Source organism: Balearica regulorum, chromosome 7 (genome assembly GCF_011004875.1).
Source record: "Balearica regulorum gibbericeps isolate bBalReg1 chromosome 7, bBalReg1.pri, whole genome shotgun sequence".
In the NCBI taxonomy this organism is placed as follows: domain Eukaryota; kingdom Metazoa; phylum Chordata; class Aves; order Gruiformes; family Gruidae; genus Balearica; species Balearica regulorum.
Window position 1 is genome coordinate 21,033,106 of NC_046190.1, and position 18,786 is coordinate 21,051,891.

The window sequence follows — 18,786 nt, forward strand, 5'->3', positions numbered from 1 at the left end:
ACCTGATTATTTTTATTTTTCCAAAACTTTCCCTCAAATCATCTGCATTGAAGACTGATATTTTCACATTTTATTTCTCTCTTCTACTTCAGGTATGATAAAACCTTTTGAATCTACAGTGAAACACAAGTGTTAACTGGTGCATTTAGTTACCCATATGGAGTTTATTTCTGATGAAGACTGAAGTCTTAGCCCTAGCTGGCTTCCTACAGGCCACAACATGGATGGAGGAAGCTTTCTTCTCAGTAGCCTTAGGATAAAGCGAGGAATCCAATCTCCAGTCCTGTCAATCTGACAATTTTTGACCAGCCTCTTGCAGATTGAATGTGAAGGAGGCAGGGAGCCTGATTTTCAGCTGGTATATAAAAAAAACTGTCTCATTCCAGTTACATCCCATAAGCAGGGAGGTTGGCAGATCAGTTTCTAACTTTGTCTTAATTTCATGCATTTCACTCTTCTCATTTTAGAGACTCCCTCCATTTCCTTTCCTCTCCTGTTTCCTTTTCTGTGGGTGGCAGTCAGCTGGCCTGCTCAGCTCTCCTCCCCAGCTGGCTCTTCTGTCCTTTCTGTACAGTAAGTATCTTCTCTTCACTTTACCCCTAAAGCCTGTGCGCTCCCTGTGCTTATTTCTGTTCAGCTGCATGAAGTCTGCTATTTCCTTTTTGAAGTCCAGCTTCACTATGATGCTTTGTGTATTTAATCATTAAAAGAAGACTCTCTAACTTCTTGCTGCCAGCAGCTCCTGAGCTGCTGATGGTGAATGTCTTGGTGATTTATATGAGGAGGTAACATGTGTTTGGAGTAACAGTAGCAGTGGTATGTGCATCTGGCTCATGCACTGCATTGTTGCTGTGCTTGGATTTCTTCTTAAGATGTGCAGCAGTACCTCTTAGTTATGCTTGACTGTTACTCACCCTTTTCTCAGCAAACTGACTTTGCGGGGAATTTATGCCAGCCAAGTGTCTGCTTTCCAGATGCATTAGCGCTACATGGAGCCATAGGAGGGCCAGAGAGAGGGGCTGCAGCTCTGAACTGCAGCTGAGTAATGTGTCTTCTGACAGGACTCCTTTGAGCTTGGAACAGTGAAGGGAACTTCTGTTGTAAGAAGGGGCTAAGCATCAGTTTCTGGTGTCATGGGAATTCAGCAAGTAGTTTGATTTAATAAGGTGAATCTCATGGACTTTCCAAAGATGATTTATGGAGGATAATTTGCTTTCTTTCCATTTATCTTCCCACCTATCCTTCTTTGAAAATCTCTTACCGCTTCCCCTCTAGCCAGCTCCTACTCCCTCAGCCTGATTCACAGATCTTTCTTCAAGCTCTTTTCACATCTTCCTAGTCCCAGGCTCTCCTAGTTTGCTGTCAAGTTTTGCCTATTCTCTGGTACCTCTGCTGCTGGTGAATTGAACCTCTTCTCAAACTCAGAAAATCCACCGTTGAAGGGGTTTCTTTTCCCAGTATAAAAGAAATGGCTGGAGCACCAGAGCTAATCTTAACCTCATCCCAGAGCTCAGTGCAGTTTAAGGAAATGGCATGTTCCAGCATGCCACTGCCCATCCACAACAAATGTTTAATTTCCAAAAAGCCACATGCTCTGTATGTTCTGCAGGGGCCAAGCAGCATATGAAGACCTGCTTTCCTGTAGTCATCAGAGCAATACACAGAGTTAATACCTCTTCTGAACACACTGACATGAAATCTTCCAAGTGCAAAGAATTCAAGATTTACCCAGGAAATTCAGAGCTGTGATTCTCTTCGGTTGTCTGGCTGCTCTGAAAAGCTGATTTCAAGTGTTAACTTGGATTGATTTTTGGATTCTAGTCATTTTGAAGAAAATTTAACTTTAATTTTGAATGTAGACCCTTAACTATCCAGCCCCAGTGTCCCACCGTTCTTTGCAGATAAATAGATGGAATATAAGACTCAGAAATGCTTAAGATCATGATTACAGCATCTCATCAAAAATAGTCAAACCAGCCCTAGGAAGCATACCAAGAACCAGCAGCATTAAGGACTAGTTTGCATAATCACTCAGGCTGGGGGTTGTGTGTGCAGTTTGAGCCAAGAGGCAATACAGGCAGGCTTGGGAGATGGTGAGACTGAGTGAGTAAGTTGTGTTCTGGTCTGTAATGATGATGTGCAAACAGTTACCCATAAGCTCTTAACTCCAATATTCCCATTCTTTGAATATCAGCAGTTGCGTATTTTGCATTTCTAGTGATGAAGGGTTACTCTGCACACCTGAGAGTGTAGTCATGTAGTTTGCAGTGCCCCTCTGACAGTATTAAGGGACTTGCCAGCACAAATTTTGAATGGATTGTATACAAGTTTAATACCCTTGAATCTAGTGGGCTATAAACATAACATAAATTTAGATATAAATTATATATATATACACATCACAAACAGGAGGTGCTTTCGTGAATCATGACTTCAAATACAGATTTGTCACACCAGATACTGATGTGACCCTAATGATAAGTGATTGACTGCATAATCTACCTGAGACCTCGTAGTGAGGGAAACCTGCTTCACTTTGCCAAGTCTATATGTGTAACTTCAGGGCTCCTGCCTTGTTTGTGACATGCACAGATAATTCTGAAGTAATCATCTTGTTTGCAGCTGACTGGGACCGTCCTTTTTATTGCTCTCCTGATTCTGTTTCTGCTGCTGGCTCTGGCTCTTCTGTGGTGGTTTTGGCCCCTTTGCTGCACGGTGGTAAGTTCAGGTTTTTATTCTTTGGACTTGGTTTCATCTCAGCACAGAGTTGAAGTGTTGGAGTGGGTGGTTAATGTTTAAGAAGAATGCTGTCAGGTTTGTAAGGCCCTGATTTAACAAATTGCATAAAGTGCTTTTGAAGTCCTTCTGGTCTGAGTTTTTGAATGTGGCAAGACCCTATGTGACTTTGACACTGAGAAGTTTAAGTGAACTCATGGACATGGCCCAAGTTCCTGCAGGGATGGAGATCTCCTCAGAACAAGATTTGAAACCTGCTGCAGAAGAATGTGATGGAACTGATTTACTAATATGTGCATAAGCTGCTGTGGTCCTGTTTAGAAAGCCTAACTCCTGTTAGAGTTAGGCTTTCTTTTTATTTTATTCAGAGGAGCTATAGATTCTGAGTGAATATTTTGCACTAGCTTGGTAATATGACATTTTTAAGGCAGCTCCAGAATACGGAGCTGTATTAAGAGTTACTTCTTGACTAATAAGATAGTTCAATGTGATGGATTTTAGCTTCTAATCCGCATTTATTTTATCCTTGCTGAAAAGCAATGGGGCTAATGAGGGGATTGAATGTGGGGGAATGGAGCAGGGCAACCCATCTATGATATGAGCAAGAAAGCAGAAAGGACATAGCATTGAGATAGATGAAACTTACCATTATCTCAGATTTCTCTCATTGCTTATATATTCCAGGTGATCAAGGAGCCGCCGCCGCCACCACCTCCAGAGCCTGTAAGTACGCTACTTTTAAGCTGCAGCCACTGCAGTGTATTGGGCTGCCCTGGAATGTCAGCTCCGTAGGTGTCTTAATGACAGCTTGAAGGCTGTGAGAGGAAGTCTCTTGGGTCAGGACAGTTATTTCTCCTTTTTAGCCTCTTAATATACATACAGCAAGATTATATCCATCTACAGTGAAAATAATTGCTTAACTTAGAAATCCACAGACCAGCAGTTCCTATGATTATTTTTCCTTCTGCTGCACATCAAACAGGTGTGTAAGCAAATCTTCGCTTCTCAAGCTGTGCTGAAAGCTGTCGATCCTCCAGTAAAGCTGCTGTTGCTCTCAGCAGGAGTTTAGCCCAGATTGGCAGTAAGGAACAAAGTCTGCCAGCTGGAAGAAAGGACAGCGAAGGCCGCATTCTTGTGGCTTTGCTACAGGAGAGGGAGACGAGAGCCTGCCCTGGCTGTGGCTCTGCTGCAGAGTGACCTTTGGAAGGACATTTAGCCTGTCTCCACTTAGGCTGTGAGCTGTTTGACGCAGGATTGTATGTAGCTCTTTTTGGGACAGTAACATGCTGACCCTGACCTCAGCTTAGATTCACTGTACTAATTTAATGAAAGTAATAGTAATGAATAAAAGTACCTCCAGAGAAAACTCATGCCTGCCTTTATTTCTTTCCTAGGCATAGGCAGTTAAATGATGGAAAAATACTTGCCTAACCCACAAAAGAAGCTTACAGTTTGCTGCTAACTTGCTGTAACTTGGCATGAATATCAGGAGGCAACCACAGCTGCTGTTTTGAGGTTGCCAGAGGCCACCATTACTGTGTATGTGACCCTGTTGCTTGTCCTGGGCAGCAGCACTGTGACAATTTAACTTTAGAATACACACCAAAAATCATGCTGGTTTTAGGGTGATTAGTGTTGTCATGAAGCATGCAACTGCAACCATGCTGTGTTTGAAGGAGGCTTCTGAGAGCATTGCAACCCTGCAGCAGAGTTCCTAATTGCTTTGTGATTATTCTGATCAGCAGAGATTTTAAATACAATCAAAGAGACTGGGAGCTGATGTAAGCCTCCAGGAATAATACAGAGTACAGATGTTATCCATCCCTTTACGTTGCCTTGTCTTTATGCGGTGTGGATTGTTGTTGCGTTAAACTTAGCACTAGCATCCCTAGGTATGGTGACCTGCCTTTTAGCTGATGTAGTCTGATACGGCTGCTATTAAACTGAATAGTTATCTAAAACTAGTTCTAAACCACAAATGTTAGATTTCTATTACTTTTTAATACATATGTGGTAGCTGTTGATGTTGCTTTACTATGTGTTCAGTGTAGGGGGTATTTGGTATAAATCTTTTATCAGCTGGAAAAGTATCAGCCATCACTATTAACTGTGTCCTGCTACTGCCAGGCTTCCCAACAATAAGAGTTGTTAGACTTGAAGACTTGAAATCTGTCATATCCCATGGAAGAGGCAGGATATTTTATAGTACTCAAGTTCACAATGAAATCAAATATAAATTAATTCAAACTGCTGATGTTGCTCACTGGGTACTGTTTTAGATGTGGCATGAAATGGGATAAAATGTGTGTGTGTTATACTCTTAAAAAACGTAAAACAACAGAACTGAACACCAAACCACAGTGCCTTCCTTATATGTTTATTTTCCTGATTTAGGATAAAAACAAAACAGAAAAAAAAAAACCCAACCAAAAACCCAAACCAAATCCCTTTACTAGTTAATGGAAATGTCAACTCTAGTCTGGCCATACTAAAGAATTTGTTGGAGGTACTGAACCATAGCTGAGAGATCAGATGTCACTGAATAAATGATGGGAATACCTTTCTCCAAGACATAACGTAAAAGTTAAATATGAACAAACAAAAATTAAGGCATGTTTTTTAAAAGCTATTATTGGCTCTTGTATTCTCAATTCCTTTTACATTCCAATAGAAACATATAGGGCAATTCTGAGCAAATATCACCTAGTAATCTGACAATAATTTGTGTCCTTCTCTAGTATTTGGATTTCACTTGATATTTTTTTATTTTATTTTTTTAGTAAAAACTAAGTTTGGGCAGTGTTTCTAGAAATATACTTGTACGGATGAAAGTTAGCAGAGAGTACTGTGCGTGGCCAGTCCAAGAGCAGCACGCGCATCTGCATATCAGCAGAGGTGTAGTTATCTGTCTTTTAATAAAGAGTGTGAGGAATGAAGATGGCACTGTAGGAGGCTTGTGGGCCCTTTCCTTAATTATGTGTTGTCACGGTGTGACTTTCAGTTGTCTGAACTCAGCATAATGATAGGGAGTCTGAGAAGTCCCAATGACTTCTACCGGCTCGCACTGATAGAGCTGGAGATGTGTTCCCAGGGTTGTCAAACCAGAAACGTTTGCCAGTTTGGTTTTTTTTAGTTAAGCAAGAACAGAACAATGAACCTGAAATGAAACCCTGATTCAGATTCTCCTACTTTCCAGAAAAATAATCTGCAGTCTTTATAATTTCAGGTTAAAAACTCTGGATCTGAGCTTCCTGACGATTTGGAGATGCTCCAGTCTGAGTCCTGGTTCCAAACTGTACAGCTTGAGCCAGACTCTACAAAGAATCAAGCAGCGTAGAATAACTGGTTACAGCTGCCATGAGAAAAGGGTCAGATGCACATGTTGGAAAACTCACAGTGGTAGCTTTTTTCCCCTGTTAGGTGACATTAAGTTCTAAAAAGCGCAATTAATAAATGATTTCTTTGGGCTAACTGATTGCTGCATTTTCTGCATAGCATAGTGGCAAGCCAGTATAATGTACGATTCATCTCCACTTTGCCTTCCCTTACAAGTCAGTTGTGATTTTGAAGCTCAATGCATATTTGACTAAATAAAAGCTGCCTGGAGAGAGGAATAGGCAATGCTCTTTGGCTTTCCTAGTTAAAATTGCAGCTGCAGAGACAAGAGACTTTTTTGTTTTTTTGTCAGCAAGTAAGTATTACACACAAAGCCAGATATCCAAGGATTGGACCATAGGATGTTCAGTTGTTTTCCATAGTTTATGCTGTTTATGTGACAACAGCAATATCATCTCCCTGTCTTTCCCATAGGAATCAGATGATGAAGACGGATTGCCAAAGAAAAAGTGGCCAACCGTGGACGCATCTTATTATGGAGGTCGAGGTGTTGGTGGGATTAAGAGGATGGAGGTATTTGGCTTGTTCTTTAGTGTTGTAAAAATCAGCACATTTAATTATAAATAGTAGCAATATATTTTTATGTGACTTTTAAAAAAATGACCCTGATGGAGAGACTGGGATTTAATCAGGGCTTGTCCACCCGATTGCACTTGCTGTCCACGTCACAGACATCAAGCTACCATTATTTGCATGAATAATTAAACAAATCCAGCATTGAGCCAGAAAAAATTTGCAGGTTAAGAAATAGGATGAGCACCAAAAGAAATTTTAATTTACTGAATCAAACCCTTCAGTGCAGTTGCGTCCAGTTCTCTTGTCTCAAGCAGAGTTACGCTGGGTTTGAGTATTTGAGGGCACCATCTATACTGTGGCTGGCTGGCCAGAAGCAATTGGTTTGGTTAATTTAAACCAGTGATTTTTCTTTTTTGTCTTTTTTTTCTTTTGTGTTTGTTTGGTTTTGTTTTGGGGTTTTTTCAGTTAAGCAATAATTCCTAATGCACAAAACCACATCCTTGTTGAAATTGGGCAATGAATCAATCCTGCCCTGGGATTCACGCATAAGCTAGTCTTGATGTGTAAAGTGAAGTGTTACTGTGAAAGAAATTTGCCTTGTGCTGTCCTATGGCATGTATGTTCCAGGGAGTTAGCAGATAATGCTGTGATTGGCTGCTAACTCATGTAAATGACCATGTTAGTGAAATCAATTCAATATTCCTAATCATGGATAGTATAAGGCAGGGAATTGTCACTCACTGGTATCAGCTGATGGCCTAATGATGACTTTTAGAGATGTCACACCAGAAACTCCCACTAGATCTAATTGGTAGCTGAGGGTCTAGACCAAACTAGGGCTCACAGAATGAAAGCAATGGCTTCTCAGCAAGTCCTTGCAAGTCTAAGATGAAACTTCAGCTGCAATATCCTTAACTATTTTCCTTGGAAGAATTTTATCCTTGATGCTGAGTAACCCTATGGATCATATATTGCCCTTGAATCCAGGGTCACATTTCTGTTTGAAGCAAGTGAGACAACAAAATCAGAGTTTCAGCTTGAAAGAAGTAGTGTATAGTATGTGAAGATAAGGTTACTGACTTCTCTTGTGACTGTGCAAGGTCATCTTTGGAAGAGCTGGTTTTAGTAGTAACTGCACCAGTTTGAGGGCTGATGCTCTTAAACCATTCACATACTTGTCCACTGACCCTTTTTTTACAAACTGAACAATAGGAGCTGCTTAGGGTGGCTAGCTGTAAAGACTGCATGCCTTCAGCTGGTGCTGCTGCCTGCTTTTTGCATGAGGCAATGGGAAGTGTATTACACCTGTGTCCTAGCAGAGCTGGGCAGAGTGCTTCAGATTTCACCTGGAAATGGGTTAATTTGCCCTGGATGCTCTGATTCCCACAACACCTTAGGTTACTGGAAGGTGCAAAGATTAGTAGTTCAAACAGCTTTTGAGTGAGACTGTTTGACTCTTGAAATGTGTATTTCTGGTTACAGTGGGAGTTCAATGCCTTCATAAATTTGGCTTCATGTTTGGTGGTAGCATTGGGCCATCTGATGCGAACTTGATTATTGTCTGTGAACCCACCTGCTGGTGGGAACTGCTGAAGTGTCTCTACTTACAGTGTGCTCTCCTGACTTCAGGTGCGATGGGGAGACAAGGGCTCAACAGAGGAAGGAGCAAAATTGGAGAAGCCCAAAAATGCTATTATTAAGTTGCCTGAACAGGAGTATGAGCCATGGGAACCCAAGCCGAAAAAGCCCCATGTGAGAAAACCACCTTCCCAGCAGAAATGGTATACTCCGATCAAGGTAATGGCTGCCTTGCAGTTTTATCGAGTCTTTTATGTCATGCATGTTACTACATCCCACTTCCTTAGCACAGCCTTTCTTATGGCAGAGCTGGGAGATCCTATTTAGAAAAATGGCCGGTAACCCTCAACTTTGCCCGTTTCTGGGAATGTGCGTTTCACCTGGCACTGTGTTGCCATAGTTTCTTGAGGAAGAGTGGAGGGTGTTGGAGGGCATGAGCAGAGATCTCCAATCCCTCTGCTCTCACCTTTTCAGGTACTTTTGCGTAGCCTGGATTGCTACAGTGGATATCTCAACCCTTAGGGACAGCAGAAGCTGGTTCGTGCTATCTCAAAGCAGCATACAAAGAGGAACAGATAAAGTGTACAGTCCTTGTGCTTCGACTGCACGGTGGCTTGGGTTGGGATTCAGCTCTGTTCCCCTCTAGTTCAGCCACAAGACGTAGTATTTGATTTTGGGCGAGTCGCTCAGTCTCTCCAGACTTTCATCCCCATTTCTCCTGTGTCATTATAGTATCTGGTGTCTCCCTGTCTTTTAAAGTATGTATCCTCACACAACCCTTGAGGCAGGGCAGAGCTGTTATCTCTGCTTACAGACAAGGAAGCTGGAGGGCTAGCACAGGCCAAGGGAGCAGCATACCATGCTCATCCCAAAAATCTGTGGCCATGTCCCAAGCCAGTGCTTTGTGGGATGAGGTTCCCTCTCCCCACCATGCTTACAGATGAGTTTAACAGTGCTTGAAGTTATCGTCTGGAAAGTACCTGTGAATTTTAAAGCTTGCTGAGGTAGTAGGTAGTCTTGTGGCTGTTTATCCATGTTCCAGCTCACCTCCCATCAGTACAGTACTTCTGTTGTTCTGTCTTCTGTTAACATCATACCTGTCTAATTCTAATTATGACTCTTAGGGAAGTTCACATTAAACTACAGTCATTCTCAGTGTGTTTCGAGCAGGCTGAATTTGGCCTATTGCATATTGGGTACGTATTTACCCCATTGAGGCCTCTCTTCTGGTTGTCCAGATAAGCAGTATAAAGAGGGCAACAGTACAGGAGCAATGTTTGCGCAGACAGTTTAATACAGAAAGGCTGGATCAACTCACCTCTGGTTTAATCTCATGCTGTTTTCACCAAATTTCTTGGTCATGTTGGGTTTTATTTTGGTGGGGTTTTTTATTTTTTTATTTTTATTCCAGGGCAAACTTGATGCACTGTGGGCTTTGGTTCGACGAGGCTATGATCAAGTCTCTCTTATGAGACCACAGCCAGGGGATAAGGTAAGATGTCACAAACACACTGGCATGTCACTTCTCTGTTAGTAGCAGCAATGCTCTTCCCTCCCAACCACCCCATCTCTTTTTTTTTTTTTTGTGAGCTTGTCTCTTTTCACATTACCTTAAGGCTACAAATTTGTCACAAGAACCAGAGATTTCAAAATAAGCTAAAATGCTTGCTGTGGCATCTACTTAAAAGTATTGCCCCAAAAGGTCAACAGCAATGTCTCCACTGTGATGCAAGTAGACTGAGGAAGAAGCTGGCCAGCCACAGTAATAATGAGACCTTTTTCAGCCATAGAAGTTCCTAGTCTTTTTTTTCTGGGCACACATGTTAAGTCAAAGGATAGGTTTTTTGTGGGTTCTGGGGGACTGTTTGTTTTGCATTTAATATGCAGTAGTCATTCTACAACAATAATTATCCTTCCTACCCAACTTTATAAAAATGCATCTCAGATTAAATAATAGAGTTAAGTGATTAATGAGAGAAATCATGAACTGGGCAGGTGATAAAGAAACAAATTATAGCAAAGTTAATGGAGAATACAGTTGCTGTAGGATTCTGTGCAAAGACATGTTTCTCGGTCATATCCTGTATGTAGGCAGAGAGTATCTCCTGTCCTGATAAAGTCTATTGGCCAAACACCAGTCAGGAGTAGATTCTTCCTGGGAGGAAGCAGAGAGTTTGTGCCCTTCAGAGCCATGGAGGTCTGTGTGCTGCCCCTGGGTCACTTGCGATAGCTTAGTTCAGAGTTCTCACAATTTCCCCGTGAGACCTGGCACCATTATGGTTATCTCTATCTTGTTACTCTAGAGGGGACAACTCCATAGGAATTGAGTGCTGCTGCTTTGAGCTGTTGCACCTTCAGATTTGGCTTTCTGCTGTGGCACTTTGAAATGTGAGGGCTGAGCAGAGATGACAGTGTCTTTCTCCCCTCTGTGGCCCTTGTCTGGTGAGAGTCCACACACTTCATCACCTTTGCTGTTGGGGAAAGGGTTTGTAGAGTTACAGCAGTAGAGGCCATGGAGTGCTTTTCTGGGCTAGGAGTGGTGCAGAGGCCCTTGTGCTGGGCTTGGTTGCCTGGGTGACTTTTACACCTAATAGCAGACTTTAAAAGTAGCCCTGGTAGGGCAAGTAAGTTGCATCCCTCTGACTTTTGGCAAAATACAGTTATGGCATTTGTCTAGTTATTTACCAAACATGCAACTTCAATATTTCAAGTTTTGTCTCTTCCATTTTCCTTTTGGTGCATAAGGAAACTAAGAACAAACTCAGTTTCCTATGTTACTTTGTAAAATGGTCTTAACTGTTTCACTAAGCTGCATTTTCCAGGCAGCTGTGCTCAAGATGCCTTATTTACTTTTTAAGCACGATCTAGAGCTTCTGAATAGGCTCTTTAGGCCCAGCTGTATTTTGATAGCACTAACATTGTATAATATGAATCTATCCTCTGCCTTTCACTCCCCTGGTTGGTACATTTCTATCAGTGCAAAGCACAACAGAGCCTCTGTTAGCCTGCGTGGCCAAGAAACATGCAGGGGGCTGGCTCTGAACAGGGATCCTCAGTTCCTTGCCTTCCAGCTCTGCTGCAGGGAGGACGAGGGGCTCAAAAGAGGCAACGTAAAACAGGGCAAGCTGAAGGATTATTGTATCAGGGAGAACATTAGAAAAATCAAATGTACATCTGGGAAACAGGGTGGAAAGAATCCTATTGAGCCAGATTCTGTGGAAGAATAGCATCATCTCTGTTCCCTGGCCTGTGAAATTAACTAAAGCTGAAGAACATTGTCTAGTCATTTTCTTGTTTTGCTTTCAGCCTTCTGGTTTTTTGTGTTTTTTTTTTTAAAAAAAAAGGACATCATAGGCCTGTATTTCATGGAGAAAGCTAGCACAGAAAAGAGCAAGGTTATTATATATTGTTAGGTTGACTTTTCTAGTGGAGAATTGTCTCCTTGTAAGTTAGGCTTTTGGTGGAGGGAAAGTGTATAAATATACATGTATGTACACATAAGTATAGATGTGCACTTTGGGGCTAAAGAATGGGGAGATCAAGTCAGTGCTATGAGTGACCAGCAGCGTGGAGAGCCTGGAGCTCTGGCTGTGCAGAGCTGGAGCAGCCTGGCAGCCGCAGGAGCAAGCCCGCAGCTCCGCTCGACCCAGTCACGGCAGGGACAAAGTCATTCCTGTACGGATGTGCTGACAGCAGTCAATGGATTTTGTTGGGTAGACATGAAAGTACAGCCTGACCTGTCTTGGTACATGGTGTTCTTCCACACTGTGCCATCCGGAGGCCAGTGACTGTGTGGTGATCTTGGAGAGAGGGATTGCTTTGCTTGGTGGGGTTTTGAGGGATTTGGGGGGGCGGGGGGGAGAGATCTTTGGAGGTTTTTTGTTTTCCTTTGATTTTTAAGGTAATTTCATAATTGGTTATTCAAAAAAACTCAGAAAGCAAAAGGAACATAATTTAACTGTTTTGGGTGTGGCATTTGGATTCCTATCTCTGAATTTCCTAAAATCAGTCAAATTATTATCTTTACATTTTCAGGGATTACCAGAGATATAGGTTGTTTCCTATTAGAATAAGATAACTCACTGAAGTTACATTTTTCCAAATGTCTGTTTCACAGTTTACCTCAATTAAAAAAAGTTTTAGTTTTCATTTTCAATTTTTATTTCTTCAGTTGGGCATATGTTTACTTTTTGCAGCCATTGGGGAGAAAATATAGCAAACCACTTCTTTCTGCATAATGAAAATACTAATTACAGAGAAGAGAACATCCACAGTACAGGGAGAAAAATATTTTCACATGGCTTTTGGGACAGGGGGAAGATGTCAAAGGAGAATTTTTTTAATATTAAAACATTCTTTAAAAACTCTTTTGAAAACTAACTTCTTTCATTTGAAAATGAGTGCTCTGGTTTGGGAGCTCCCCCCCCCCCCCCCCCAAAAAAATCTGAAAAATACTTGTAGAAAATCTTTCTATGATAGTTTTGTTGGAAAACAATATGTTAATGCTTTTGGTGTATTCACCAATTTTATCTGGTTTTGTCACAGAGAACCAGAAGTCTGTTAGACATTTTTTTCGAACTGTTCAGCATCATCTCCCACAACACAGCCCTCTTCTCTTTGGCTCTGCAAACCATACAGCAAAGGCAGTATTGCCACCTCAGGCTTTCAAATCATGACTCCTCCCCAACTCCCATAATAAAGTGCAGTTAAAAATGGCATTGTTTGTCATTTTTTGAGTCTTCATGTGGTGAAGCCCATTCCAGAGTGAGGGCGCCTTGCAGCAGAAATTCAGGCTGAAGCATGTGTGCAGGAATATCTGGCTGACTGCTGCAAGGGACTTTCTGTTGTCCTTTGCTCTGGGTGGCCAGGACTGTTGTCTGTCTATCCATCCTCAGTTCTTCCTTTATCATGATCCTGTTGCCTTTCCCAAACCACCTGCTCTTTTCCTTACCTGTTGTTCCCCTTGGACTCCTGTCCTAGACATTCCCTTTCATTTCCTTCTGTGGTTTCTTCCTCTCCTTGCTGTCTCTCTTAGTCCTTGCCTCCCTGCACTGCCCTTTGAGACAGACTGGTGCCCTGCAGTCCCCTGGCAGCAATGGGCTGGTGACCAGCCTCCTTTGCCTGTTCCTCTCACGCTGCAGGACCTGAGCTGCTGGTAGAAGCATGTCCTGGGTTACAGCCTTGCTGCAGAACTGGCTGAGGCCCCTGAGTGCTCCTCTGCCCTGGCTCATGCCTTTCACAGACTTACCAAGAAAAGGATCTCAGGATGGATGACCCACCAGTATTAGGCAGGCTTGTATTAATAGGACTGGCTGTGAAAATCACAGGCACTTTTCAGAACTGCCTATTTAAAGAAAACCAGGCAAGCACAAGATCTGATGCCCCTTCTGGGAGCTTTGCCCATGGTGTTTGGCTTGGCTCTGCAGACAGCTCCTCCTCTTGGTCTCCATTCAAGATCATGTCATGGTACCACTGCCGAAATTGGTTATTAGTTTGGCAAGTACCTCAGTAAAGGGTCACAGGACGCTGCTCACTCAACTTCTGCAGGTCAGCCCTAGCAGGACCTTCTATTGCACCAGGATGGGACAGCAAGGGATAAACACACTTAGCTCTACCCCATCATTAGCAGATAGGCTGCTATTTGTGGGATGGCTTTTTGCTGAGCTCTCAGACAACATCAGCAGAGGAGCGAAGAGATGAAAAAGAGCTAGCGTCTCTGCTGCAGATTGCTGGGCTTTGTTCCTTGCAGTAATGTACAAAGGTGAAGCTTTCATTGGCAGACATTTGTGTTACTGCTGCAGTGATGGATCCCTTACAGCTAGGCTGCTATTCTTCCCTTCCTCCCCCAGAAATTTGGGGCTTAGGGGACCAGCAGTCACTCAGCCCAAGAAAGGATTGACAGCTCTGAAGCAAGGGCACTGTTCATCTAGCAACAGGGAGCATGTCAGAATGGCCGCATGGCCTGGTGAGCTACCTGTTGCTCAAGATACTCAGGCTGCCTTGAGGACTTCCCCATCATTATGTTGGTGTCCTCCTGAGCTTGCACGGGGCTGCTATGAAGACTGGAGTTTGGGAAATATTAATGTCTGGCTATCTTGAAGTATCTCATAGAAACCACAGTAGCTGGTGGGACAGGTTGTCAGTAGTCTGAAAAAAGGAACTTTCAAGCTCTTCCCCTTGGCCTCATGGATCAAAAGTCAGGCTGTTACCAATGCCAGCAAGTAAACATTAAAAGCCCCAGTATGTGCAAAGAGGAAGGTGAGATGCTTCTTTCAAATAGTCAGCTTAGTTGCTGCTTTCAGCAAATCCATTCCATTTTGCATTTCAGCACATACTGTCACAGGAAATTCTCAGAGGATTGGTTTACCGAAAACCTCAACTAAAAAAAAGACATTTTTACCCAGGCAGAATTGTTCTTGTTTACTTTAAAGCTTTAGAAAATTATCTCATTTTTGTCACTGAAAATTACCTGCAACAGAGAGTGAGTGTAGACTGGATTTTAGTCTCACCATTGCACTTGTGTACTCATGGGACTATACTTGGAAAAAAGCAATGCTTTAGCAGTACTAACCTGTGGTTTGCAAATGCAAAGCCCTTTCCCAGGGAAGGGGACTAGAAGCAGGCTGTTATACAAAGATCTGAAAGCCCTTCTTCGTTCCATAAAACTGAAGGTAAAAAGGCTGCTGTGCAGCAAAAAAAAAATCACAAACTATGAGCTGCTGGTTATATTGGAATCCAGGACTTCTGGGTCCTTTCAAGTTCTCACCATTGAGTTACTACCTGACTTTGAACAAGGCACAGCAGCTAGAATTTTAAACACCAGCCTCTGAAATGAGACCAGGAGTATTTGGGTTCCTTATTCTGCGTGTCCTTTTCAAAGTGATCACTCTTAAGCTGATAGATTTGCTAAACCTCAGAAAGCCTGATTACACTCAAATTTTGAGTGATTCCTTCTAATGCTGACCATGAGATCTATAGGCCTTGCTTTTCCCAACCGCAAAATAATCATGAGAACACAGTATTTACCTTCCTTATAGCTGTGAGGTTTAGTTAAGTCCTGCTAGGCACTTGGGACTTCTCAGAGGAATGGTGGGACACCAAACCTATGGATTATTAATGGCTAGTAATTACTTTCTGGCAGTTTGAGCACCTACATGTGCTCAGCAGTTTGAATGCAGCCCATGGGGATGGCAGCACCCGCCTATCACTCAGTGCTAGCTGCCCATTTACCAGTGCTATTTGGAGCTCATTCTAATTACTTCTTTTCAAGCCCAAGTAATGGCTTTCAATAGGCTTCCCTGCCACTTGCTTGGAGATGTGTTGTAATTGCCTGAGTAGTTATTGGCAGAGCTACAGGGGGTGCTGGAAAAGCAGCACTGAGCTCCTTCAGACTGTATTCATCAGCGACTGCTGCCTGGTTCTGGGGCTTTTCTCCCTTTGCTTAACCTTTCTGGAGCCAATTACCTTCATAAGCTGCTGAAAAATTAAAGAGACGGGACATCGCCTGCCACGGTAGGTGGTCTCACTTTGTCACTTTCCGTGAAAATGTGACACATGTGGCTCCAATTTTACTTTCTTTTTCTTTTTTCCAAAGGACACCCATATCTGTAAGGTTCATTTCTGCTGTAGCAGGCATGGCATGGGGGGGAAAAAAAAGCTCCCTGGTGTGGGACCATTGTCCTAATGCACAGTTCCCAGGATGTGCTGAGCACTGCAGCTGGAAACATGTAATCAGTGACTAATGAATTTCCTGTCCTGCAAGAAGCCTACATATTGGCATTACTTCTCACTTGTGCCAGGATTGTGTTATTCCTGATGTGGAAGAAGAATTCACAAATAGGCTTTGAGGATAGATGCTGCCTGTCTGCCCCCAGGTGGAACTGGGGATTTGTCCACATCTGCTACTCTTAAAGCATGTATACCACTGATATTTCTTTGATATTTATGGTAAAGGAACAAGTTCATCAGGTCTGGTTCTCACTTTTTTATAGGGAAGGTGACTTTGGGATAAGAACTGGTGACTTAGTCCCTCTTTAACTGCAGCTCTGACATGTCTGCCTTGGGGGAATGGGCTTCTGCACGTCGTTATCACAGTTTTCCAGGCAGCACTTCACTGATGCTCCACAATCGTACCTAGAATACAGTGTGTCTAAGGTATGCAGGCCTGGCTTGGAGTCAGGTGACTATCTTGGAGCTTAGGAAGGTGGCCACAACTTACGGTACACATTTTTTGAAAAGACAAATGTACATGCAGTTGCTTGCTAGAACTGCACGTACAGATCCATGATTTGCACATGCTAGTGAACAGATATGCTGCAGCCAATATGTTTTATTTGTTTCTTGGCAGCACCCCTGGATCAATGCTGAACCCCATGTTCCCTTGTTTCAGCTGGGAGCTGTACATCCCTCATTGTCTTCTGAGTTGGGTAACAGTCCAGAACTTAACCTACCCAGCCTTCCTCAGCTCTCTGCTTACGTATATTTAGTAACTACATAGGAATCCATTTCCCCGTATGTAGAATGAGTAATGCTGTGACCTTCCTCTGAAGGTGTTTGAGCTCTAGAAATAAAAACCAGTGTAAGATAATGTATTAATACTATTATTCATGCTAAAGTTATTGTACAGAGTGATAACTAAAAATCAAAAGGTATTGCATCCTTACTTTTTACAGAGGAGCTGTAGTTCTGGATGCCTCTATTCTTGTATAAAGTACTGTGGTTCAAGTTGTGGTACCAGAAGAAAACCCAAATCACTGTGTCAGCCATTGTGTGAGTAACACAAAGATACTACACGACCTGAAGAGCTTATGAGTTATGTCTGTTAAGTCTTAAGATTAACTTAATCTTACTTTGAACATAAACATCAAGTTAATATCAAAATCCTCTAGTTATATATGCCAGTTTTAGTCTCAGATAGGAACTGTTCCTGGAACAGCAAGACTGCAAACAGTTGGCACTCTTTGCAGCAACACTGGTGGTTTCTGCAGTGCTTTATGATCTTTCTGCCTTTTTTTTTTTTTTTGGCATGTGAACATATCCCTTCTTTTCCCTTCCTTTTTGGATTTCTTCTAGGGAACATAATTACCTAAGTAGACACCTCAGTTGTCACTGGCTGATAACTTTAAGGAGTGGGATATACAGAAACTTCGAAGTGAAGCATACCAAGAGCAGTGTCCCTTCTTGCAACACTAAAGGCCAGGCACTCTGAGTGGAGCAGAGCTTTGAGGTGGTTTGTTGTTTTTTTTTTCTGCTGCGGGAGGAAAGGCCACTGTCTGGTAAGTTGAGACCAGGTTGTATAACTTAGTTTGTATGAGAGAGGTGGCAAGGGAGTACTTATAGAAAAGAGTAACTTCAAAGTGCAGAGCTGGTACTTGATAGGTCAAGCTGCAGAGGGGAAACATGGCAGGGATATATACGCGTAGAGTGTTAGGTCTCTCTAGCATACTTGAAATGGGAAGGAGAGTTCCATGTCGGGACTCTGGTGCTTGAGTTACTTTCCTGGTGTATTCATTCCTAGAAATAATAAAGCGGTTATCTCCCATCCAACTCAATATAGGAGCTTTTGGGGTAGGAGAGGTTTTCTGTGCTTTATAAATGCACCAGCACCGATAATAAACTGTATGAGCCACATCCCAAGAGAAGACAATCCTTGTGAAGTAAGCACAGAGGAACCTGGGACTGTGGGGTTGCCATCTACTTGCTTTAGGTAGCAGCAGAGCCATTCAGGGGACAGTTACCTAGAGATGGGTTGGGGATACTTGATCTGCTTCCAGACTATAAAGAAAGAGGCAGCTTGTCTATGTGGTGGGCCAGGATCTTACATTTTTGGATGAGGCAAAGAAAATAATAACTGCTTTCACCAGAAATCTCTCTGAGAGTCTCCAGCGTTATCCTATACCCTTAGGTGGGTAAAGAGCATTGTGCTTTTCCTTTGTGCACGCCATAATCCCAGCTTGCTCCTGAAGATACAATCAAACAATTCACCCTGGAAAGCACGATGACACTTAATTACAGTTTGCGCAAGACCAGTTATGGTCCTTTGTGGCCTAATTTGCTCCTCCCAGCAAGCCACCAGCCAATACCTCAAAGGTGAGCCTGCTGCACCCAGCAAGTGTTTGTTGCTCTTGTTGCTATGCTCTAAAGCCCTTCCCATTCTAGGTGATGGACAAATGCAATCTCCTTTTCCCTGGAAATGCCAAAGGAAAGAGAAAAATCTTTTGCACCAACCACTGTTGTTTTTTTTCTTGAACCACATTCTAGTCTGGTCAGCATTCAAGTGTGGAAATGTGTGGTGCTGTGGTTAAAACAAGGGATGTGAGTCACGAGTCCTGAACTTGTAAATACAATTTTTTTCCCCCCAAAGCTCCTGCATAACCTTGGGTAGATGACATGACCTGACAGTGGCTCTCCTCACTTCCTCCACTTTGGGAGCCTCATCCATAAAAGCTGTCAGAAAAGAGGAAGACAGTAAATCGTGCGTTGTAAGTGCAGATTTAGGTTAAGGTATTTCTGTCAGGTTTGGGTGGGGTTTGGTGTGGCATGACCGTACTTTGAGATCGG

General features: G+C 42.7%; 1 protein-coding gene across 1 annotated transcript in view; it reads left to right on the forward strand.

Annotated features, from left to right (window-relative positions):
• Window positions 1-18,786, forward strand: part of ANTXRL (ANTXR like) — a 60,503-nt gene that overhangs the window by 29,456 nt on the left and 12,261 nt on the right. Inside the window, exons 13-17 of the mRNA XM_010305930.2 lie at window positions 2,623-2,718; window positions 3,421-3,459; window positions 6,547-6,645; window positions 8,278-8,445; window positions 9,638-9,718. Coding sequence (XP_010304232.2) covers window positions 2,623-2,718; window positions 3,421-3,459; window positions 6,547-6,645; window positions 8,278-8,445; window positions 9,638-9,718 — 483 coding nt within the window. The remainder of the gene's footprint in view (window positions 1-2,622; window positions 2,719-3,420; window positions 3,460-6,546; window positions 6,646-8,277; window positions 8,446-9,637; window positions 9,719-18,786) is intronic.